The sequence below is a fragment of the Marmota monax genome, unplaced genomic scaffold (genome assembly GCF_021218885.2).
Source record: "Marmota monax isolate L192 unplaced genomic scaffold, Marmota_monax_Labrador192_F-V1.1 WCK01_AAM20220418_F8-fsc00112, whole genome shotgun sequence".
NCBI lineage: Eukaryota > Metazoa > Chordata > Mammalia > Rodentia > Sciuridae > Marmota > Marmota monax.
In genome coordinates this window covers 1558568-1575824 of record NW_026692073.1, presented here as the reverse complement: position 1 = coordinate 1575824, position 17257 = coordinate 1558568, and the positions used below count along the sequence as shown (strand labels likewise).

Here is a 17257-nt window from a genome sequence, read left to right as displayed (position 1 = left end):
AAGTAATGCTCAATTAAGGAGTTGATTTACTTTGGGAGGAAATGGACATATTGACAGATTCCTCTGCTTTGAATTGCTTGCAGACCTTGCCTGGACTATGTATCATTTGTATGTATTGTGAACTATCTGTTGGTACAGCGAATTGTGGTAGTGCTGGAGTATTTTTGCTGATGGTGTCACCGGTGGTACAATTTTTCAAAGGAGCCCTCAATTGGCTTAGTGTCATGGCATTTTGCATCCTCCTCCCTTCTACTAGTGATGGTCTAAAATTTGGGGGCCAACAGAGGTGAGGCAAAGAACCTCACCCCCCACTGGTGCAAAGGCCTATCCACAAGTATGGCTGTATGCTGGACCGGTAGTCAGTGACGGGTATGATCCAATTGCAGTGGTACCAACCTAAGACAGGAGGCTGACGCCTAGAGGTCAGTTCATCCGATGACGGGTAAGGACCATATGTTGAATTGGACTGCCTAACAGGCACGGTCCCTAAGCCACATTGCTTGTTGTTTAATTAAACAAAAAGGGGGAGATGCTGAGAGCCACGGCCGAGTCTGTATGGCCCCTGGCATTTTGCCAACAGTATTGATTGACAGGCGAGGCATTACTATCCGCCTCTGCCGCAACTTTTGAGTTCTCGCACTATTTTGGAGTTCTCATGGGGATTTCCGGGGATTCCCCGAGAGTTCCCATTGGTTGGGGAAGTGCAGGAGGAGGGATTTCCGGGAGAGATATTTCCGGCTGGGGGTTCCTGGACAAGCCTCCTGGCGCGTTCGGGAGGATTCCCCGGGAGCTGTGTGAAGTGTTTTCCTGCAGTTTAAAAATAAAGTTTGTTCCTGCTTCAGTGGCTCGTGATTTGTGCCCAGCCAGACTGCGGCAAAATCCTAAAACCAATAACTAAATGGCTTCCTTATCAATAATGATTTTAACTATAAATGCATTAATATTCTAAATGTATATACAAAAGAAAGTGTAAATTATGAAAGATGATATAATATCCGCCCGCCCCCACCCACAGTGACAGAATTAAGAGGTAGCATCTTTTGGGAGGTCTTTTGGCTCTGTCTTATTGAATGGGATTAGTACTTTATCAAAGAGACCCAAGGGAGCCTATCTTTCACATGTGAGGATGCAAGATGGTACCATCTATTAGGACCAGGTTCTCACCACACCCATATTTGCCAGCACCTTGATCTTGAACTTCCCAGCCTCCAAACTATGAGAAATAATTGTTGTTTATAATCTGCATGGTTCATGGCTTTTTTTTTTTTTGTACCAGGGACTGAACTCAATGGCACTCAATCACTGAGCCACATCCCCAGCCCTATTTTGTATTTATTTTATTTAGAGATCAGGTCTCAACGAGTTGCTCAGCACCTCACTTTTTGCTGAGGCTGGATTTGAACTCATGATTCTCCTGCCTCAGCCTCCTGTGGTTTGTGGCATTTTTGTTGTAGTAGCCCAAAAAGACTAAGACAAAGCTATATAGAGACAGATGCCAATAACTGGTAAGGTTCTGGACCTTGGGTTGGTACTGTCTATGCAAGAAGTTCATTTATTATACCATCTTTCATAATTTACATGTTCTTTTGTACATACATTTAGAAAACTTAATGCATTTATAGTTAAAATCATTACCGATAAGAAAGCCATTTAGTTAATGGTTTCCTTTCTGTTATTGCAGTTCCTCAATCGTTTCGTGACAACTTTTTTGTTATTTAGTTGAATTTTATTTAGTAGCATTTTCCTTTTCTGTTTAATTTTAATAATTTTCTTAGTGGCTACCTTGGGGATTACAATTAACATCATAAACTAAACATTACCACCTTAGTTTCAATAGCATACAAACACTCTGCTCCTATACACTTCCATCCCCCCTCCTTGACAAATGTTATTATCACAGACTTCAGCTTTGTGTGCTCATTCACACAGATTTATAAGTATTGATTTATGAATCAGTCTTTTAAATTCACATGGAAAAAAGAGAAACCACAAAACAAATGTACAATTAAACTGGCTTTTACATTTACCTATGTAGTTATATCTTTGTCAGTGTTATTTATTTCTTTATATGGCTTTGAGTTACTGCCAGTATCCTTTCATTTTAGCCAGAAAAACTGCTTTTAACATCTCTTGTGGGACAGGTCTACTGATGATAAACTCCACTAACTTCTTTTATCTGTAAATGTCTCAATTTTTCCGTCATTCTTGAAGAACAGTTTTGTTGGATATAGAATTCTTGGTTGACAGATTTCTCTCTTTCAGTACTTTAGATACAGTCATGTGCCACATTATCATTAACAACAGACCACATATATGATGTTGGTCCCATAAGAGAACAATGGTGCTGAAAAATTCCTATCATTGTAATTACTCAAGTTTGTGATAAACAAGCCCATTGTGCTGCATACACAAAAGTGTGTGTGTGTATGTGTGTGTGTGTGTGTGTGTATATATATATATATATATCTATCTTACTGTTTTATGTGTTTACTGTATTTCTGTAATTATTTTAGTGTGTATTCCCTTTAGTTATTAATAAAAAATAGTTTACTATAAGATCATATGTCATGATAAACTGGCAGCAACCTCAAACATTTTGTATTTGCCACATCTCTTCATTTTCTTGTTATTTAATTTAATCTCATTTTGTTCATCATGGCCCTAAGAGTGATAGGCTATGCTGTACAAACACAGAGACCATATATCTTAGTGTGTGTACAGTACACTATACCATCTCCATTTATATAAGTACATTCTTAACACATCTCAGAATAGATCATTAAATGATACAGTAAGTGTATGTTGTTCCACTGTCTTCTTGTCTGCATGGTCTCTGATAAGAAATCAGCCATTAATCTTAATTAGGATCCCTTGCATGTGATAAATCACTTCCCTTTTGCTACTTTCAAGACTCACTCTTTGAGGAAAGAAAGGAGGATGTACTGGGGAATGATGCTGGTCAAATTATACTGTTATAATGTGTGCATGTGGGGCTGGAGTGTGGCTCAGAAGTAGAGTACTCACCTAACATGTGCAAGTCACTGGATTCGATCCTCAGCACCACATAAAAATAAATAAATAAATAAAGGTACTGTATCCAACTACAACTAAAAAAAATTTTTAAAGAATGTCTGCAAAAAAAAAAGAATGTGTGCATGTATAAATATGTTACAACAAATACCATCATTGTGTACAATTATAATGCACCAATAAAAAACATGGAAAGAAAAAGATTCCCTCTTTGTGTTTTGATAATTTGACTACTATGTATTTCCGTGTTGATCTCTTAGGGTTTATCTAGCTTGGTGGTCATTGAGCTTTTTGGACGTACAGATTCATCAGATTTGGGAAGTTTTGGGTCACTATTTCTGAGAATATTCTTTCCACCCCATTTGTTTCCCTTTCTGAAATTCAAATTATGTATATGTTGATCCACTTGGTGGTTTTTTTAGGCTCATTTTACTTTTCTCCATTCTTTGTAAGTTGTTCCTCTGACTCAATAATTTTAATTGTCCTGTCTTCAAATTTGCTTATTCATTCTTCTACCAGATCAAAACTGCTCTTGAATCCCCCCAGTAATTTTTCACTTTATTTGTAATTTTCAATTCCAGAATTTTAATTTTTCTTTGGCTCTTCTTCTTTTTATGTTTTTATATATTCATGACAGTACAGTGTACTTTGACATATTATACATACATGCAGTATAACTTAATACTAGTTAGGATCCCATTCTTGTGGCTGTATATGATGAAGTGTTTCACTGGTCCTTTAGCTCTTTAAGCATATTTAAGACACTTGAATTGACATATTTGTTTAATAAGTCAAAGTCTAGACTAACTCAGGGACTTTATGGACCTCATTTTAATTATCTCTTTAAAGACCCTATATCTAAATACAGTAACATTCTGAGGTACTCACAGTTAGGTCTTCAACATGAATAGTTTGAGGGGATACAATTCAGCTCTTAGCATATATTATATTCAATAATAAATTATGAAAAAATGGAAGCAACAAAATAAGAATAGCAGATGTTTTACCTTTAAAAAAAAGGATTAACGCTTCCTATATATGAACTAACATGCACTTATAATGTTAATACAGTAGTTCCTCCTTATCCAGTTTCACTGGCTATCCAAGGTTTCAGTTACCCAGAGTCAACAAGAAGAATGTTGAAAATACTTTGAGAGAGAGACCATATTCACATACTTTTTACTATGATATATTGTTATAATTGTATCATTGCATTATGGATGTTAATGCCTATGCCTAATTTGTAAATTAAACTTTATTATAGATATGTATGTATAGGCAAAAATAGCATAGAAAAAGATAGTTTGGTATTATCCATGGTTTCAGGCATCCACTGGTGGTCTTAGAATGTACCCCCCATGGATAATGATGGACTACATTACTCTGACTCTACTTGACAACTGATCTTGAAAAGGTAGAAAATGCAGGTATTAAGCCAACACAAACTAAAATGTCAATATTAAAAAGTGGAAATAAACACTAACCTCTGGTACCAATTTCCGCATATTAAATAACAAAAACAAATACAAATGGTAAGAGAATTGGGAATCAGGTACATCAACAGTTTGGAAGGGTAGTTACAAATTTAGTCTACTCTTTATGGCAAACAATTTGCCAAAATGTTACCAAAAACATAGAAATTTTTTTTAACCTTTGTCCCAAAGAAGGAAAATATCCCAAGACAGTAAAATCCTTTTCTAGTTTTGTTTTCTTTTCTTTTAAAATACAGGGGTCTTGCTATGTTGCCCAACTAGCCCCAAACTCCTAGGACCAAATAATTCTCCTTCCTCAGCCCCTCAAGTAGCTGGGAATACAATCACGTGCTTCCTTGCCTTGCACCAAGAAAGTAAAACCTTTTGAGAAATAAAAAGAGCACTGTTGTATTACTGAAATGTTGGAGGGGGGGGCAGATTCAAGTGGCCAACATTGCAAATAAACAAACTAGAAATATGAAGAACCATTAAAGTAAGATTAGTTAAAAGGTATTGTTCAGTAACAAAGGTTAGATGTGTGTAAGTCTCTTCCTGTCACTCCCTTGATTAAAAATCCTTCAATGTCTCCTCACCTAGAGTATTTATAAGGCTTTTTATCAAACTCTGGTACCTGCTTTCTTTCCAGCCCCATTTCTCACTCATTCCCTCATTATCACTTGCTTAAATGCAGGACTATACTTTCCCCTCTATACACTACTTTGGTACAATTAATCTACATTCAAAATTCACACTAGGATCAATAAACTTTTAAATCACTAATTATTACCCTCCCCCTTGCCAAAATACTTGGTACTTCTGATATTTGTCATACCTTCTCATGTCTCCTGCTCAGAATACCTTGCCACACCTTCTTATAATAATGAACTCCAAACAAGTCTTCCTTCCAGATACAATTCAAACAGCTGTGTTTGAACCCTTTCAGCCAACGTTTGGACTTCCCTGAACTTCCAATTATTTTGAACAATCTAATGTAGCACTTCTCCTACAGTAATTATTAGTTTATATGCTGCTTTCCCCCACTCACTGTACCCTCTCTAAAGGCAGAAATTATTGTAAATAACTTGTGTCTTCAGAGTCTAGAATTATAATAATAATAGCTCGATGAATGAAGTGAAATGAATGATAAATAGTAAATAAGAGTTTCAAGAAAGTGGATGTTTTCTTATAGAGTTAGGTAAACAATTTTAAAGTAAATCGTTTAAAATGAAAATGAATGTTTTAAATATAGTAATATTTTCTTTCTTTTCAGGATGCTTTTTCTTCAGATTAGGGAGGAGTTTCTTCCCAACTATAATCACAACCACCTTGCCAAAGTCACAGAACAAAAATGCTGTGTTAGCGCCAACATTTAGCCACAGCTGTTCTTGAAATGAGGTCCTGACTTTCCCTTTCAAGACTGCTTATTCATAAACCTAACCCAGTTCTCAAGCTTTGCATGAGACATATAAACAAAAAGGCCAGCTAGTAAGATTAGCTAAGGAAGAACCTGATCCATTCTCTTAATGAGGTGAGATGCAGACACCATTAAGAAACACTACAAAGCTATGACTTTTGTACACAGACAGTTCACCACATAATAATTTTATAGAAGGAAAGACTAACTTCCTGCATGGGAGTAGAAAAGGAAAAAAGAAAACTCATAATGTTATAAATCAGGGCTTCTGAGACTTTAACAAAGTACACTTTTTCCGAGTCAGCATCCTTTTAATTCTAGCAGTAGCTGCTAAAAGGAGGGGAAATCCACACCGTGAGAAATTAAAACAGGCCTGAGGGTTTCAATATGAAACTTCCTCTCCCGTGGTAAAAAGGAAGCCTCTCATCTTCACTGTGACACAGTGAGTCACACTATATATAAAATAAAACAGATGACACTGATTCCATAACCAAAAAGATGGAAGTGGGAGGCCAGACAACATGTGAAAACCAAGGCTCTTGGGGGTTACATCAGCATTCAGGTGCTCGGGGACACAGAACTGGAATTTTTCAAGGCAAAAGAAATTAAAACTCTGGTCCAAAGGGGAATTAAGAACTATCTGTTGATTTCAACAGTCCCGACAAACTTTGGCTCCTTTCCCAGGATTGTGGGAAACTCCTGCAATATCCTCTCACCAGGTTTCTATTTCTCCTAAAAGCCCTGTTTAGTCATAAGTGTGCTGTCAGTGGGTTTTCTCTTTCCCTCTGCCCAATCAGAAGCGCACTTTGAGCTTGCATGATGATTCCCCCCCCCCAAAAAAAAAAAAAAAAAAAAGGCCTGGGAAGCAAGTGTCCGAGTAGACCTAAGTAGCGGGCATTGTAGTCTTCATTTCCACCCCAGTGGTTCCGCCACTCACCTGGGAAGCCCTCTCCTCCCGCTAGAGCATCCACCCTCCTGGGTAACAAGGCGCGGCCTGGCCTCGAACGACTCCTCACTGACCCCAACTCCCACTTTCTAAGGTCCAACAGGTCCGGTTCCAGCTCTGGGGTCTGGGAGCCTCGCCTGGAGGCCTCCGCCCGGTGGGCGACCCAACCCTTCTGGGGCCTTCATTCCCGCAGGCCTCACCCAAGCCTACTGTGGAAGCTCCCAAAGGGCCTCTGTGAGCCCCCTGCCTCCTTCCCCCTCCCCAGGAAACGCGGCCTCCCCTTGGGGAGGCTACAGGACAGTGGCCAGGGGACAGAGGAGAGATCCCGAGGGCACACACACTACCTCTCCTCCCCAAAGCGATTCTCTTCCCCCTGTGAGGATCAGAGCAGCAGCGGACAACCAGCAGCAACACCAGCGGCGGGCGACAAAAGAGTGAGCGTTGGGAGCTCCAGCCGTAACCTCCTCTCGGAAGAAGGTTCTGGAATCACAGCTGGTTGGGCATGCGCAGTGCGCACGCCACGGGCCTCGAGGAGGTCACGGGGCCAGAGCGGTGCCTGGATGCAGCTGCAGAGCCCCTTCACTCACTAATAGAGCATTTGCTGGATACTTACTGTGCCAGACTTCCAGAACTTTCTTCTGGGACGAATGCTCTTTTTCTGCAGAGAGATTAACAAAATCAATATTTGTGCTTAAGCAAACTTATCTGTCTCCATCTTATAGTTAAGCTTCTTGGGTTTTGTCTTTGTGCCTCTTTGGGGATGGGAATGACAGTCTTTGCTTTCAAATGCTACCTTTGGGGCTTGGAGAAGTGGCTGCTGCGGCACTAAAGATCAGGAGAGAGTGAGGACAGCCAGAGTCAGAGGAAGCCTCAGGCCAAACCAGGGGCCTGGGCTTGTGCCCCAAATGAGCCACCCTACCTGAGAAACACTGTTTTGTGGTAATGGAACCTCTGATCTTTAGCAGGTCAACCAGAATGAAGATGACATTTCTTAACTTCCCCTGCAGCTAGGTGTGGCCATGTGAATAAGTTTTGTTGCCAGGGCTGTGATGGAAAATGATAGCTGCAACTTTGAAGATGAGTTTCAAAAGGAATAAGATGCCCTTTTTCGGCCTTTCTGCTATTTTGTACTTGGAAATCAGACATGGTAGCAGGCCATCTTTGCCTTGTAGATGAGGGCAGTGACCTAGAATGGTGGCAAAGCAATAAGATAGAGGGAGCTTGGACAACCTCAGGGAAAAGAGCCTCCATACAAGCGTTGGTCCACCTACCTGTGTCAAGGAGAAATAAGCCTCTATCTTGGCCACTGTTAATTTGGGTCTCTTACATGTATCTGAACCATAATGTTAACTGATCTATCAATTTTAAAAATAATAGGCTATGGCATCAATGACACAAAATGAAATTACCACCAGTAGAAAATAACGTGGCCCTTGAAGAAATTAAGGTGCTTAAAGTTGCTGGATGGACAATATGAGAAAGATAATGTAGCCATGTATTATACAGAAGGCTAGGCCGTAAGTAATAAGGGAATCACTTAAGTGAACTGTAATATTTCCCATCTGGAAACCATATCTCCAACTCTTACTGTATGACATTAGTATTTTCATCGCATAACCTGTTCTTCTCCCAGGTGAACAGCTGTGAGTTTGCTAAAGGCTGCAAGTGCTGTTGGTTTCACATCACTTTCTAAAAACTACCCATTTATGTGAAATGGAAATAAAACAAGCAGAAATTCCCTTGGATCAGAGATTAGGATTTCCCCCAGCACAATCAATTTGTGGTTGGTTTAGCTTGATCTAAGGACAACATCCAATCAGAGTTTAGGAGGAAAATTGATCTCCTAAATAAATATGGTTCCACAGAACATGTTCTCAAAAGAATTCCTCAGGTTCAAAATATATAGCAGTGACTTGGTAGAACTCCATTCCCTGACTATGAAGAAAAGCGGTATTCCTTTCCTCTTGGGCCTCATCTTCCTGGTTCTGTTTGGAGTTCAAGGTAAGGGATTATGAGTTATATTACATTAGTAGAGTCAGAGGTATGACTCACTATTAAGCCCTATGGGTTCATCAGATAAAGTTGAATATTCTGCATGCCCCAGAAAGTAATGTTGGTCACTCATAAAAACATCTTGGTGATGTGGTTGATTATCTGAAGATCATAACTTGGACCTGCCAAGTCAAACACAAGTCTTCTCAATTTAGGTATGTACATTCCTAGTTAAGTCTTAATAAATGTTTGAACATTTAATAACAAGAAGCCCTATCTCAGAGCCAAGAAATTTCTGCATATTTTGTTTCCATTTCACATAAATGGGTGGTTTATAATAAGGGATGTGAAACAGCAGCACTGGCAGCTGATAATGAGATGAGAGACTCTGTTTCCTATACTGTTTTCATGTTTTTTCCTGATATGGATTCTTGATAAATATGTCTGTGTTTAACCAATTGAGAATCGAGAAGTCAGAGAGATCGCCCCTAATCCATTTACTATTTTTGTTACCTTGGTTAATAACCTTACTGGAACTCAGTTTCCATATTTGTAAAATGGTATTTTGAAGTTAATGTGTGACACAGTAAGCACTGCATAGATATATGCTGAATGAGTGTCAAAACTTTCCCCAAATTTAAAGCACTATTGAAAATCAAGCAGTGGGGATCATAGAGGATGAGGTTGGAAGTGGTAATTATAGTTAAGTAAAGCTCTCTGTTCAAACCTGTATCAACTCCATTTCACTAAGGTCAGGGAATAAATGTATTTGGGAGTTCCTTAGGAAGTTGGAACCACATAATGCTAATGAATTATATGTCTGTGTGTCTTACCTATAATAGGCATTTATTAAATGTTGTGGGGGGCTGAATTTGTGGCTCAGCAGTAGAGTACTTGCCTAGTATGAGCAGGACCCTGGGTTCCATCCTCAGCACCACTTTTATATTTATAAAAATAAATATAAAAAATAAATTTATTTGAAAAAAAAATGTTGTGAAAGTGTCTACTCCTCTTAAAGTTGTAAGGTGATGTATTTAAAAGCAGCACCTTTGGACACAGTAAAACCTGAGCTGAAATCCTACTCGTACTCCTGCCCCCTGAAAGCTATTGTGATTGGTCTTTATTTAATCTAACTGAACCTTAACCTCTTTATCTACAAAGGGGAGAAGTACCTGCTTCAAAAGTTTGTGGTTATGATCTACCGACAGCAAGGGATAGAAATAATTATGATCAAATGCATGTATCATTTTGATGAATTGCCTCAATGGGAGAATTGACCTAACACGTGCATGTATTCCACTGTTTCTCTTTCTGATAGGAGCCCCAATAATGAGGAATGACCGTTGTTCCTGCATCAGTACTAGGCAGGGGAAAATCCACCCTAAAGCCTTAAAAGACATTAAACAATTTGCCCCAAGCCCTTCCTGTGAGAAAACTGAAATCATGTAAGTAAAAACTCATTCAATACACAGGTGCCACATTGGCAAGGACACTAAATTTAGTGTGACTATTATTACTTCACAAAATGAGGGCAGTGATCTAGAAATGATGGCAAATGGAGTGCTTACCCATGCAGACACTTAAAGTTCAGATAGTTACCCTTTCCATAAGTCTGTCTGCTGCTTTCTTTTTTTCTAAAAAAAAATTAAATTTCTGGTAGAGAGTGAGAACCAAGTATGATAGACTGTGAAGTAGCACGTCTTCAATGTAGAGAAGTTTGTTTTTCAAGAACAAAAATAAAATTTCATTTATTTGAGACTAATTAGGATTGTAACCTGGAAAACATATATTCAAGCAGTCCAGAAAATGGGCTCCTAGAAAATGCTTAAAGAAGACACTGACAATCTTCTTAAAGAAGACACTGACAATCACCTGTAATCCTACCAGCCAGTGATAAATACTATCATATACCTTCTGGGTACATGGTATTCCAAAGCTTCCTCATTTGCTTTGGGTATATGTGTTTATACACACACACACACACTATATATATATATATATATATATATATACTAATATTTTATGCATATAGATACACAAATAAAAATCAATAAAATCATGTACAACATACCATAGTTGCCCCTTATCTGCTGATTCACTTTACTCACAGTCAATCATGGTCTGAAAATATTAAGTTAAAATTTCCAAAAATAAATAGTTCATAAGTTTTAAATAATTTTTATGGTAGTATATAATTAAAATTATTTCATCATAGTATTATTTATTGTTAATCTCCTACTGTGCCTAATTTATGAATTAAACTTTATCATAGATAAGAATGTACAGGAAAAAACAGCATACATAGGATTCACTGCTATCTGAAGTTTCAGGCATTGGCAGAATATCTTGAAATATATCTTGAAATGAGATACATTTTAGTCTAAAAATCCTTTGAACAGCTTTTTGGTCCAAAACTCCACCAACTCCATTCCATTAAGGTCCACTTAAATTCCTAAGAAATTGGTCCACATCTCTTGAGCACCCTCAAATAGGAGTGTTTCAAGCCCATTTTATTTTTTTTAATTATTGTATTAGGTATGTTTGTGTACATTTGCTTTTATGATGCTTGTAACTTATTTTAATGCTCCTGCAAAGTCAGTGTGATATTTACTCATCCTAAAGATCCCTCATCTTTGGCTGACAGCATTTCAAAACACAGCAGTGGACCAAATAAAAATTCTTGCCTTTGTAGAGGTTGTTCTCCCATTGCTGTTCTTTAAAAAACCTAATTGTTATTAAACATAAATCTAATTGTTATTTTAATCCAATTATGTTATTGATCTAGGGTGCTCAGCAGGCATCTAATCAGAAAGGCCACACACCCAAAGCAGCTGCTCTGTGTGCTTTGGGAGCTCTTCAGGTAGCCCTTAAAGCTTTATACTATGGATTCCAGAAATTGGCTGGTCCTTGAAATCAGTGGTATTCTATGTACGTAAAGTGTTCCCTTCCCTTATGATCAAAGCATATGATCCAGGGAACTCTACATCCTCTCCCTTTCATAAGGGTGCTTAGGGTTAGGGTCAGGCCTGGAGTTGCCCTTGGATGATTTCAGTTGGCCTGGTGACTCTTAGTTATGCCTTCAGGGTGTTCTTGCTCTGCATAAAGAGAAAATTCTGTGGAAGATGTGGTTGAAGCATCAAGAGGAACAAAAATGGAATTTCACACAGTTTCCCAAATGATTATGACCTGCTTTTCTGCTACTAAGAATTTTGTCTAATAGACATTTACTTACATAAAAAGAAGTTGGTCCACATAGCACCCATGAGTATATGTATGTGTCTAACCTGTAACAGACATTTATTAAATATTGTGACACTGGTTTCCATCCTTTTGAATTGTCTTGAATTGATGGGAGACACTTAGGATAATATAATAAGATAGAGTTCCTACCTGTACAGTTCCTTTACTGAACAGTTTTGCAATATGATTTTCATTAACACTATAATTATGAACATTTTCTCATGTTTATGTCTGTAAATCTTCTATAATAATTTCATTTTTTCTTAATAATTCCTCCCCCTTTTATTTTATTTTTTGGTGCTGAGGATTGAACCCAGGGAGCATGCTTCTGTCATTGAACTATATGCCCCAGCCATAATAATGTCATTTTAATGGTCAAATTATATTATATAGAGGTGCCATAATTTATATAACCAATGCCTGCTGTTAGAAATATAGATTATTTCCAAATTTTGACTATTGCCAAATTCTTACTGTGACAGTATTGTCTTTAATTCTTCCTATCATTGCTAGGATAAATGATATGCATATTTTAAGTTCTTTCATACCTATATTAAGAATTATATATGAAATTTCTACTATTATTTTCAGATTGTACAGAGAGATTAATGAAATATCATGAAGTTATTCTTGGATGGGCTGCTATAATTTTTAAAATGCAACCAAATAATCTTGTCTTTAAATTTTTAAGTAATTTAAAGTAATTTCACTAAAAAATTCAGCAAAATTCATACCTATTTTTATTATTTCTACAAAAAAAATCAAATTATTTACAGAGAAAAAAGAAATCTCGTTGCTGTTTCTTTGGCAGTGCTACAATGAAGAACGGGAATGAAGAATGTCTAAACCCAGATTCAGGTTATGTGAAAAAACTGGTGAAGATGTGGAAAGAAAAGGTTGGTGAAAAGAAGAACAGTTTTCTATCTTTTAGAAATTGTGGAAAACAAAGAATTCTGTGTAGCTCAATGAAGGGTACAGTTTTCAACCTTTCATCCTTTTGAATTGTATTGAATTGATGGTAGACACGAAGGATGCCAAGGTAATAAGATATAGTCCCTTCCTTCTATAGCAAGAATTAATTAGTTGTGATGCAATGCATACATATAATATCAAGGTATATATAAGAATCTTGAGGGTTATAGAGAAAGTAGTAATTGATTTTACCAGGAAAGCGACAGGGAGAAATTATTAAGGAAGAGTTCATATATCAGGTGACATTGATTTGGAGCTTGAAGGGTAGGTAGCTCCCCAGGCGGCTAAGGACGGTGTGAACAAGAGTAAAATCAAGACAGAGCTTGCTGTGTTCAGGCAACCTCATGTAATAAGACTGAAGTTTATGTGGAGAGAGAAAGATGTTGAGGTGGAAGAGTCAGTGAGGACAAAGTGGGAAGAATTCTGCATGACATGCTCAGGAGTTGGGTTTGATGAAGGACACAGAATATGTGGCGGGGAGCATTAGTTCTGTGGTCTGACAGACTATTGACTGGCCACGTACTAGCTGTCCAACTGTTGTAGGGACAAACGAGGCAAGGCACCGAAGATAGCAGGAAACAGTTTTATTTGGCTGCAGCCAGGTTCAGAGGGTACAGCCTTTGCTGTAATCAATCAATCCCCTGAACCCCGAGTTCAGGGAGTTTCAGAGTTTTATACCCAGCATATAAGGGAGGGGCTCAGAAGTTCACAGTCTGCAGAAGTTTACATAAAAGCAGCTTTTTATTTCACTGTTCTGGGCAAGTTAACTCTTCAAGGATAACACCTGAGAAGAGGAGAACTTCTTCTCCCCTTTCTTTCTTCCCCCTGCCAGCTGTTACCGTGGAGCCCAATTGTAACTTATCTTAAAAATGTAGACTTCTCTGTGAAGCTCAGCTCAAGGCCAGAGGCCTTGTTTGCACATTTCTTCAAAGTACTATACTGGATACATTTGTGAAAAACTAGTAAGGGGGTGTCCAGCACCTAGAGTGCTGGTATCTTCTCGGCCAGTGGCCAAGTAAACAGGGTGACATGAAAATAGGAAGTTTATGTACAATGGACTCTTTTGCTGACAGTCCTAAAATCAGCCATGGTGAAGATGGCTTTTCTGTGGAGAAAGGGGGTGCCACTTCACAACTTTGGACAAGTCACCCTCTCTTAACCTCAACCCCCTCATGTATAAAAAGTGGATGATGATATTACCAACCTCAGAGGGTTTCAGTCAGGGCAGGTGGCTGGTAAGCAAAGTTGGTGTGAGGACATCAATAAGCCAGGAGAACAAACAAAAGAAGTGAGCAAATCAGAGAATCAAAAGAGGCCCCTTTGAGAGAAGGCAACTTTAAGACAGTTTTGAGAAAAAAGAAAAACCACAGTCAGGAGTTTGGATATAAGGAAGGGTAATTTGTAAAATTAAAAAATATTATCCTTTCCCCGCCCCTATCTGCAGGTCAGCCAAAAGAAAAAGCAAAAGAAAGGGGGAAAACAAAAAATGAAGACATTTTTAAAAGCTAAAAGACCCCAACGTCCTCATCAAAAGAAGACTACATAAGAGACCACTTTACCCTCAAGTACTTTATGTTAAAATTTTTTTTTAATTATACTGAAATAATTCCAAGAAGGGATGACCTCTAATAAATCAGTTTGTTAGTTTGAATAGAAAATCTAAAGTACTCTTTTAAAAATGTAACTAAAGTTAGAAAGTTGATTTTGAAACCAAAATGTTAAGACTTGTTAGAGGCAATAGTTGTCTTTGTTCCTCTACCCTCAACCAACTGAATTTCATCATGTGTAAGGCTATGATCTCAGTAACACCCACATCTGGACAAATATCCACACAAATACATCCCACACATAACAGCTGCCTGGGCTTCCGTGGCCACAAACTACAGCCTCTAGAGAGTATTCTGAGGTATGTGTCAGCAAGCCCCAGACCTGTCCATGTGCCAGTGAGTCATGCAGTTTGGAATTGAGCTGGACTCGCCAAGCTGCCATGGCTGTTGGCATCTGCATTTGAACCAACCTGTAGGCCTTTCACACAATGTGTCTGCTGCTTCCTTCTGAGGATCCATCACTGGAGATCACCAGAGCTTAGCTTTCAGAAACTTCTCTCTGGCTTTTGAGGTCATGTGACTCTTGCCTGCCCAAATTGACCACACTATTTCTTGTCATTACCCTTCACTTTACTCAAGCCAATTCTTCACCATCTTGCCACAATTTAGTGCCTGTCTTCTCTCCACTACACAAGTTATGCACTCATTCATGAAATTCATTCACCTGGGTGTACTCCTTTCTCACTTTTCCCTCTATACTCCACAGGAATGCCTTCTTCTCCCTGCTTATCTCTACTTGATCCCAGTCTTCAAGGTTCAGTTCAAGTCCTGCCTCTTAAATAAAACCTTTCTGGAGAGTTGGGTGTATAGCTCAATGGTAGAGCAGTTGCCTAGCATATGTAACATCCTGGATTTGATCCCTAGCACTGCAAAAATAAGTAAGTGAATCTTTCAAAAATTTTTCTGGATGCTCAAATCATCATAAAACTACTATTTCATGAGTGTTTAGTACAATATGGAGGATCACTTAATTGTCATCTAATTAATTTCTGAATGTCTGTTTTCTCTCTCTAACCAGATTGTCAGTTCCTTGAGGGCAGAGTTACAGTTTAATTTCCTTGAGTCTGCCACCACATCTAAAAGACTGTGGAGCTGGGTTTTGAATAGTTTACTAATTGTATCTGTTATAGGTAGGAAGGCAGTCAGACCACCCTCTCAGAGAAAGCAGGATGTTTCCTGGCTACTCTACTGTGTCTAACCCTGGGTAACCTCTTTTAATCATTATCTTCTGGCCATTATCACTGCAGGAAAGAAGGATGAAGTAACATCCTTGTTTATTATATAACAGGATATTAACTTGGCTTCTCTAACAAATAAGAAGCACATGTTTCAAACATTTGTGACTATTCTGGACTATTATTCCAGAACATTCCAGATATATATGGCATCTAGAATCATGTAATCTTATAATGAAAAGCAGCTTTAGAGATCACGAATTGTGACTGAGGATGTAGCTCAGTGGTCAAGTGCTTGCCTAGTATGTACAAGGACTGGAGTTTGATCCCTAGCACTGAAAAACCAGAGAAAAGAAACACACACACAGAGATGTTAGCCAGTGCCCAACCTTTTGCCACCAATATGAAAATTCCTTCAATACCATTCCTGACAAGTTCCAACTTTCTGTAGTTTAAAAAGACAGCTACCAAGATACTTCTAAAAACTAATTGAAGGAAAAACAAATTTCATTGCCAGGTGACCTTGTTTTAGAATTTGCAAAGTTTTGTGATTTTCAATTATCACACCATCTTTCACAAAGAAAAGGAATGATAAGACACTAAGAGCCAACGGGAAGAGTGAATTCTGCTAGTGGAGGCATGTTTGGTATCTAGTTAGCCTCTTCGAGGCTGGGAAATTTCTTCTGAGAGCATGTTCAGGAATTGAATAGGAGAGAATGTCATTGGCCACAATGTAAGCCTAAACTCACCTTCCCAAATACTGTCACTCCTCATGCTGCTCGTGATTTTGAGTGCTGCCCAGTGGTGATCCCATCTAAACAACTTTACCTAATCATGAAACTCTGTAGGTCCTTTCATATAATTTCTCTGAAAAAATATAAAAATGTTCCATATTTTGAGTCTGTGGCCCGGTTACCTTGCACCTCACAGGTAAAGTGGACAGTGTATAACTGAAAACCAAAGACTACCTATTTTCAATAAATATTTGTGATACACATATAGTCCCATATTCTAATCATTCATCATTTATACATGCATATATACTAAGTAAATAATGTTTAAATTCAAACTAGTATGACATAAAATACTTTGTACTTTGAAGCATTTTCTTTCTTAAAAGACAATAGGATCAATAAATAGATCATTGATTGGAAAGTAAATCTTGGTTTTCTTTTTCATGTCTCAAACATGCCCTTTAACAAGTTCATGCTTAACAGTAATTCTGATGTGTCCTTATTCATTTACTTTTTGTTTTTCATCTAATGACATGCAATATTAATTAAAATAGACATGAACCCAGGTGTTGTGGCACACTCCTGTAACCCCCATGATTCAGGAGGCTGAGGCAGGAAGATTGCAAGTTCAAGAACAACCTGGGCAATTTAGTGAGACTGACTCAAAATAAACAA

General features: G+C 38.1%; 1 protein-coding gene across 2 annotated transcripts; it reads left to right on the top strand.

The window, feature by feature from the left end:
• The first annotated feature begins 8713 nt into the window (after window positions 1-8713).
• Cxcl9 (C-X-C motif chemokine ligand 9) lies at window positions 8714-17008 on the top strand. Of its 2 annotated transcripts, none has more exons than XM_046458440.2 (4): window positions 8714-8863; window positions 10173-10299; window positions 12903-12990; window positions 14511-17008. In XM_046458440.2, exons 1-4 carry the CDS (start codon window positions 8716-8718, stop codon window positions 14610-14612), a joined length of 465 nt encoding a protein of 154 aa, XP_046314396.2. In that variant the 5' UTR covers window positions 8714-8715; the 3' UTR covers window positions 14613-17008. The 2 variants fall into 2 exon arrangements, with proteins under 2 accessions (XP_046314396.2, XP_046314405.1); XM_046458449.2 differs by having other exon boundaries at window positions 8729-8863; window positions 12906-12990.
• Window positions 17009-17257: the final 249 nt, after the last annotated feature.